This window comes from Stegastes partitus, unplaced genomic scaffold, assembly GCF_000690725.1.
Source record: "Stegastes partitus isolate 25-593 unplaced genomic scaffold, Stegastes_partitus-1.0.2 Scaffold937, whole genome shotgun sequence".
Taxonomy (NCBI): domain Eukaryota; kingdom Metazoa; phylum Chordata; class Actinopteri; family Pomacentridae; genus Stegastes; species Stegastes partitus.
In genome coordinates, this window is record NW_007578668.1 from 147,103 (window position 1) to 155,040 (window position 7,938).

The 7,938-nt window shown below is 41.1% G+C and overlaps 1 protein-coding gene across 1 annotated transcript in view; it reads right to left on the reverse strand.

Moving 5' to 3' along the window:
• The window catches only part of LOC103366380 (VPS10 domain-containing receptor SorCS1-like), a 232,119-nt gene that overhangs the window by 72,621 nt on the left and 151,560 nt on the right, over nt 1-7,938 (reverse strand). Inside the window, exon 4 of the mRNA XM_008294084.1 lies at nt 2,611-2,769. Coding sequence (XP_008292306.1) covers nt 2,611-2,769 — 159 coding nt within the window. The remainder of the gene's footprint in view (nt 1-2,610; nt 2,770-7,938) is intronic.

The window sequence follows — 7,938 nt, forward strand, 5'->3', positions numbered from 1 at the left end:
AACAAGATGATTAATATCAAAATAAATATGAAAAAGGAAACCAGGACAGGTCGGTTTTTCTCTTGGAGCTCGTTAAAAAAGTTAAAATTTTGCCCAATTCCTCCTTAAATTACTTCAACCCCAGAGTCGCTACGTTCCCTTTCCGATTGATTTTACTTGTTAAAGCGTTTCACCACTTGTGTATTTGTTTTGCACTTCCCGGCCACCGTAGTTGATATGAAAAAGCGAAGGAAGCGGAGGAGTTGTTCATAAACAGTACTCCCTGTAGACGAAACCACCAAACCCACAGTTTACCGACGACTCCTGGACCTCTGGGCAACATGTGGCTCGACTAACGCTGTGTTTTTATTATTATTTTGTCCTTTTGAAGCAAACAGCAGCAGACGTCTGCTTCTGCTGCACGGTGATGACATTCACAATCATCTCCACAACATCTGCACCACATCTGACACCCGACTGTTTAAACACAACTTTATTTACGGCAGCCGGCTGTCTCCACCTACAGAAGCTGGACGGAGGCTGCAGCTGCACTAATGCTCGATATAATAATCATGAATTATCCGCGCTGAGCCTCAAACACACTCAGATGAATTCACTTCAATGTGACGAGTGGCGACTGAAGAACAGAAACGCTGCAAACTGGCAGAAGGAAACCAGATTTGTTCAGAAGTCTATTCGAATGTTGCACCAACGACGAGACGATTCAGGCAGGATTTAAAAAATAAAATAAAAACCAATGTGAAGAGGCTCGACTTCAGATCAGCCTGTTTCCAAACTCTGCTCTGTTCAGGCTGCTGGTGAGTTTTCGGGCCTCTTCTGTTCAGTTAAATTGATTATTTTTACTTATTTATTAAAAAAATATGACCGGAGCAAGAAAAAACAAACGTGTGTGAGTTTAAATCAGAAATAATCTAATAAAACAATAAAGACTCAGAGCGTTTGGAGCCACTGAAGCTTCAACTCGAGGCTTTAAAGGAGAAAACATTCAGCGTTTCCACCAGAAGCTCAGATTCCAGACACGGATTACGTCTGCATCCAGACCAGAAACTGAGATTTACTGAGTTTTTCTCTCCGTCTGGAAACCGTCTGAATGGCTGCAGCTCAGCAAAGAGGCAAAACTAAAACATCCTTAAACACCACATGTGATCGCAGCGTTTTCAGGTTCGTGTCGTCGTGTGTTTGAGGCGTTCCTGAGCGACGGTGAAGCCGGAGCAGGTGACCTGTTAGCGACTAAGACGCTTAAGAGATTTAAAGGAGTTTCTGCCACCAGAAGTTCTCCGTGTGGAGCTGAAGGCGTCCAGAGGTTCTGGATTACTGGTCGGCTGCATTTGAACTCAGTGAACGCGGGTCTCCATACAGCCGACAGAATGTGAAGCTCGGATCTGCTGCTTTTATTGTACGTACAATAATATCACACTAAATGCACCAAGAGTCAGGTCAGAAAAAATGTCTCGTATTGAAGGACTAGACAATTAAACATTACTGTTAAATCAGGAGCGTAGCAGCTTAACACGACGTTAAAGAGACACGTTTCCGCTTATTTACAGGCTTATAATTTAATTTTTGGGGTCTAAAATAATACACTTTAAAGTTCAAAGGGCCAGAAACATATTTTTATTATCGTCCACTAGTCCTCTATGAATTCCTTCAAAATAAATGTTTTCTTTTTTTAAAAAAATTAAAAATAAAATCGCCAGAATTAGATCATTTATCGAAGCAAAAAAATGTAAAAATCAAAAAAATTATTGGAGTTCCAGCTTTCCAGCAAGCTTTGGATGAAGCATGTGTGGCTTCCAGGCTAATTGGAAAAATTCGCCAAATTAAAGCTTCAAATCGTGACTAGAATAAAAAATCCTTTTATTCTAACAAAAAAAAAGAATAAAGTAAAAAAGTTCCTCTAATTACATTCTGTAAAAAATAAAAATAGAAAATAAAAAAAATTCTGTCAAATCATAAAAATTCAGGGACTGTTTCGACTGTGACCCAGAAACAAAGCAGACAAATAGCAAATTAAGAATGAAAGTAGAAAAATACGTAAAGCACGAGGAGCTCTGTCGTTTCTTTTTCTGTTTTTTACACCTGTGAGGACTTGAAAAAATGCTGTACATGACATTTTTAGACTCTATATTGCAGTGAAAAAAGTACCAGCAGTGAAGAAAACAGGAGACGGAAGCAATAAAAAAAAAGAAGAAGCTGTTTTAACAAGACAAACGGTTTCATTTCTTTCCTCCGTGGACTTACGTCAGCATGTTTATTCTCCTTAAACAGACGTTAGACGTCTAAACTCTGCCTCTAAATCTGGATTTTGTACTCAAACTTTAAATAAGAGATGTTAAATCAAAATTATAGCTGCTTGAAAGTAAAAACACTGAGTTAAAATCTCAGTAGTTTCCAGGTCTAGCATCACGTTTACTTCTTTCTCTGCTCCGGCTGCTCAAAGCGCCTCCTGACCCGAACCAACCACGTCTTCTTTTCTCGTCCTGAACTCTGACTGCTTCCTTTGAGCCAAGCTCTTGCGTAACAGCATCTAATGTTTATCCGAAGCTCTTTGCTGCTCGTCTGACTTGGCGCTCGGCTCCCTTTGATACCTTAAAAAACCCGGCGGCTCACCTTCTGCTCGTGGCTGTAGGCCAGGATCCAGTCCTCCTGCTCGGGGTGGAAGAGCAGGCTGAGGATGTAGAAGTTGAGCCGGTACTTCTGGTAGGTGGCGCCCTCGTCGGAGCTGATCAGGAGGCTGTTCTCCACCTCGGGGTCGGTCAGCAGCATGATCTGAGGACGGCGGGAGGAGGTCGGGTTAGAGACGACACTTTAAAGAGGAGAAACTGATTTAATCTGCATGTGTCAGTCAAACGTTTCCCTGCAGGAACAATGACTGAGTGAAAAAAGAAGAAGCTCTTCATCAGTCAGGAGGTTAAAAGACAGGATAGCTTTAAATAAAATTACAACGTTTACCAGAATCCCTGAACTAACCACCTGTTTCCATTGAGAAAACTACACAAATCTGAGCTTTAGATTAATTTATTCTGCACGTCTCATTCAAAAAGTTGCTAAAAATGACATCGTAGCAGAAAGGCAAAGACTTTTCAGATGAACTGCAGGCAGTGTTTACAAAGAACTGTGAGGAAACACGTATAGGAACAAATCAGAGAATGTGAGACGAAAATAAAACCTACAGGATCAATGAAATAAATGGCTCAAAATGTGAAAAATCTCCACAATATCCAAATCTAAGACTAAACAGAGCATACAGAAAGTTATTGGAGGACACATCCAACATGGTGGAACATCTTCCTAAAGCTGATGTGCAGAATAGAGAGAAAAAAAATGCTTGTAAAGGCCGCAAAAATCTAGTTGTTGATTCAAAATTACTCAACGTTTTTCCAACATGTGCAAAATGATGGCAAAAATTGTCAAAAGCTACAAAAGAAAATGCATAAAGTCCCAAAAATTGACGAGGAGGGTGTTAACTGGTCAAAGAACTTCTCCAAAATGATTATGAGAGAAAAATCAAACCTACTGGATCAATGAAATGAAAGCTGCACGACTCAGAAACAGTGAACAGAGGAGCAAGTTGTTGGAGATACATCCAGCTGATGGTAAAACATCTTCAAACAGCTGATTAGCAGAGTGGAGTAAAGGTGTTTGGAGAGGCTCAAAATGTGTCCAAAACTACATAAGATTGGAGAAAAATATGAAAAATTACCCAAAAAATGTCAGAAATTGCAAAATAACTCGCAGGACATAACTCAAAAATCATCTAGAATGGGGTTAACTTGAAAAAAAAATACCCCAAATTCTTCAAAACTTACAAAAAACGATCATGAGAGGACAATAAAACATACGGACTCAAAATAAAAGCAGCACGGCTTAAAGACAGTGAACAGAGGAGTTGGAGGATACATCCAGCATGGTGAAACATCTCTCTATGGCTGATGAGTGAGGAGTAGAGAGACAAAGCCTATAGTGGCTGTAAAAATGCAATTGTTCATATTAAGAATGACTCAAAATATGTCCAAAATAAAACAATCTGGCCCAAAATGATCATGAAAAGTGACTCGAAAGTGTCTGAAATTACATAAACTCGCAAAAAAAATGCTTAGAAATGGTCAAAAATGGCATAAAGTCGTCCAGAATTGTTAAAAGAAATATTCAAAATGCCTCCACACTTGTCCAAAATGATCATGAGAGGCAAATCAAAACGAGTGGATCATTGAAGTGAAAGCAGCTCGGTTCAAAAACAGTGAACAGAGGAGCCAGTTGTTGGAGGATACATCCAGTACAGTGAAATGTGGCACAAAACGGTTGCAAAAAATGTTTAAAAAGTGACTCAAGAGCGTCTGAATTTACATGAAATGACTTAAAAATGCTCTAAAATGGCATCAAGTTGTTCAGAATCGTCGTACACGTTGATTTTTTTTTCCCACTTCAACACCCAAAAAGTCTTTTAACACAATAAAAAAAGAGCAAACTTGTATTTTTTGTGGCCTTCACACCAAAACCAAACAAAGAAAACCATCAAACAGACACTACAGAGCCGAGAAAAGCCCGAGTGACTCCATAAAGGCTATTTTTCCTCTGATTGTTCCTGCGGTCATGAAAACACGCCGAGTTCGAGTCAATCGGGGCTGATTATGGCAGATATAAGGCGTATTATTAGCTGCAGATTAGCGCGCTACAAACCCGTCGTCCTGATGATCTGAAATAATAATTTGTACGAGTCGGTCCTGACGATATAATCAGCGCGACGGCAGAAGAAGCGACGCTGGTTCAGACTTTGTCTCGTCGCTCTCCCTTTTTGCTCAGTCAGGCCTTGAAAGCTCTGATTTCCCAAGAGCTCCTTTCTTTTTCTTAGAGGTCCGAGAGTTGTTTCTTTTCTTTTTCCTCGACTCCGGCACAAAAAAAACCCACAAAAAAGAAAGAAAAGAAATCCCCGGGTAATCTCAAATGCAAATATGATTGAATCGGTCGAGCTCGACGCACAGAAGAGCTCTCGTCATTAAACGGGAGGAGGCTGAATGCACACCAGTCCATAGCTTCAAAACACTCGTCCTCGTTAACTATAACACACACAAACGTTTAGCAGGAAGCTGGTAATAGAGGAAACGCCGCATCAGCATCCTCCCTTTCTCACTCAGGGGTTTAATTTCCTTCCAGGTGAAGGTGTCGGCTCGAAGCAGTGAGCAGGAGCGCCATCAGGTGGTGCCAAGAGTTACCTGGACTTCTGTCAGGTTGAAAAAAACAGGATCTGAGTGATTGTTTCAACACCAGACACAGTGATGTCCTGTTAGTAAGTAAAGATACCGGAGATAAACATCAGTCAGAGGTCCCTGAACGACGCAAATACAACATAATCATTGGTAAAGTATAAACACAGGTAGTGCACCCTGACATGTAAATAATACCAGAAATAAACCGTCTCACTGGATTCTGCAAAAACAACTAAAAGTGATTCAGCCGACATCAAAATGGTTTTCTGGCTGAACTGCAGGCAGTGTAGAAGCAGATTTATGGTATTTTAACTTTGCTATGTTGCACAAATCACTCTAGTCTTCATGTCTCACTTTAAAAAACTACAAAAAAAAATGTTTTAGCTCCAAAAAACCAAAAACCACAAACTAGATCAATACGTTGGTGCACTTAAGCCTTAGAAAAATCACCGTATTATATATTTAAATACAATTCAAGGTAGGCTTATTACAGAAAAAATATAAAAACGGTGCTGATTTATGTGAAAAAACTGTCTTTAATTTGCAAGTTTTTATGTTAAATTGCATCTTTTGTCAGTTCAAGGTGGCAACAAGTCGATCAAAGTTTCAGTGAACTTCCTGTTTGGAGAGATCCAAATAATAAAAATAAAACCTACACAAAAACCTCAAAGTAATTCAGTACATTGGTGCACATGTTGTCAAGATACTTAACAGGTGCAAATGAATGAAAATTACATATTTAAATACAAAAAAACATTTCCTTTGGTAGTTTTTAAGTCAAATTGTGGTTTTCTGTCAGTTATGGTGCCAACAAGTCGAAGAAAGTTGTTTGTTCAGCAAACTTCCTGTTTCGAGAGATCCCAAAAAAACCCCAAACCAACCCATTGGTGGACAGTTTTTCAAGGTACTTGGCAGGTACAAAAGAATGAAAATCAGGTATTTAAATACAAAAAACACTCTTATTGATCAGGTTTTAGGTGATCTTATTGGTGTCTTTGTTCTCAACAGCTCAAGGAAAGTTCCAGTAAAGTCTCTGCGCCTCATGCTTTGGTTCAAACTCGGCCTTTATCATGACAACCACCTCCATGTTGGCGTCAGAGAACCAGAACCCTCGCTGCTCTCGCCGTCGACATCCTCCCGGCGTGGCAGCGACGCCACGGCGTTCCCGCTCGCTGCTGCTGCCGGCGACTCATTTATCAGCAGAAGCACCAGTTGATCAGCCGGCGGAGGCAGACGTAGCGCCACAGACGTAGCGCCACAGACGTAGCGCCACAGCCGTGAGCCACAACCAAACGCACTCCAACAACAAACGCCCAATTAGACACTCTGCTTTCTGCAACGCGGCAAAAACGAGAGAGGCAACTTTCTAATTGGCTGCTGCGTTGTGAGCGAATGAGGGATTGCAGCGGCGCTAACGTGCTAACAGAAAACGTCACGATATGGAGATCAGCGCGCCCCGCAGAGATGTGAAAGTACAGCATGGAAATGAGTCCGGCTGTGATGCATGGTTCTGTTTCTGGTTTGTTTTCTTGCACAGACAGAAAGAGAGAGAGAAAAAAAAACTTCTTTAACCTTTTCAAACATCAGCACATAATGGGAGCGGCTGTGAGACAGATGCCACAGCAGAGACGGGACTCCGGCGTCGCTCGCTCGCAGAGAAACGACGGCGTGAAAACATGGAGGCTCGTTTGCATTCTGCAGCCACTTCCCTCCCCTTCGGCGTGCAGCTTTTCCAGCATGCAAAAGAGGCTCGGGATGAAACTGGCGCACGTCGGTGTTTACACGAGTTCCCGTGAATTAATTTGGAGCGGCTTCTCCTCGTCCTGCTCCACGCGGCGAGCGAACGCAAACACGCGACCGGCCTGAATACAAATACAGGATTCCAGCGTCTCGTGAAACAAATGAAGAAAAAAAGAAGCTGCAAATCAAAGGGAACAGATTATAAATTCCAGATGAAGAAGCTCGACAGACGGAGAAATGTCATCGGATCTCTGGGAGGCTCGTTCTCAGCGGCTCTTCTTAACGAGGAGCTCAGCTGATCGATATTTTTAATAAAAGCGAACCGTTAATACGTCCACTTATTAGCCTTCCTTAGCTGATTGGCTTCGGTTTTACAGGAGCTCCGGCTTCGTTCTGACCCTGCTGTTAGCCTCCTGCCTGTACACACTTTAAACGACTTGAATTCAAAACCACTTAATTAGCAGATAAAGGTTCTAATTTAACCATTTAGCCGGGCTGGGTTCTCATAATGAAACCTACTATTATGTGTAATTCAAACTCAATTTTCTGCTTTAGTTGATTCACAATTAAATTCAAGTCGCGGTAAACTACATTTTCCCTCCACTTTAAACGCAGCATTTCAAATCTCCTCCATCTGAACACGCCTGGATCGCTTCAGACGGTTTATTTAAATATATCTTTGAGGAAAAGCTAATCCCTCTGACTCAGTGTCTTATTCCACATTCATTCATTCATTCATTGTCATTTCTTGTGTGTTTGCGTACATAAAAAACTAAATTCTGTTCTCCCACTACAAATAAAAAAAAGTTATTTATTTTAAATCCTAATTATCTGATGAGCTCTAACTCTGACCTGCTGTACATGAGCGCTGCACAGCAACCTGTCCACAAATAATAAGAATTAGTGATGAAAGATGGGTTTTTAGTGACAGAGATTTGCCTGAAACTCCATAAAAACCACCTGCTCAGGTCACAAGACAACCAAAGTGAAC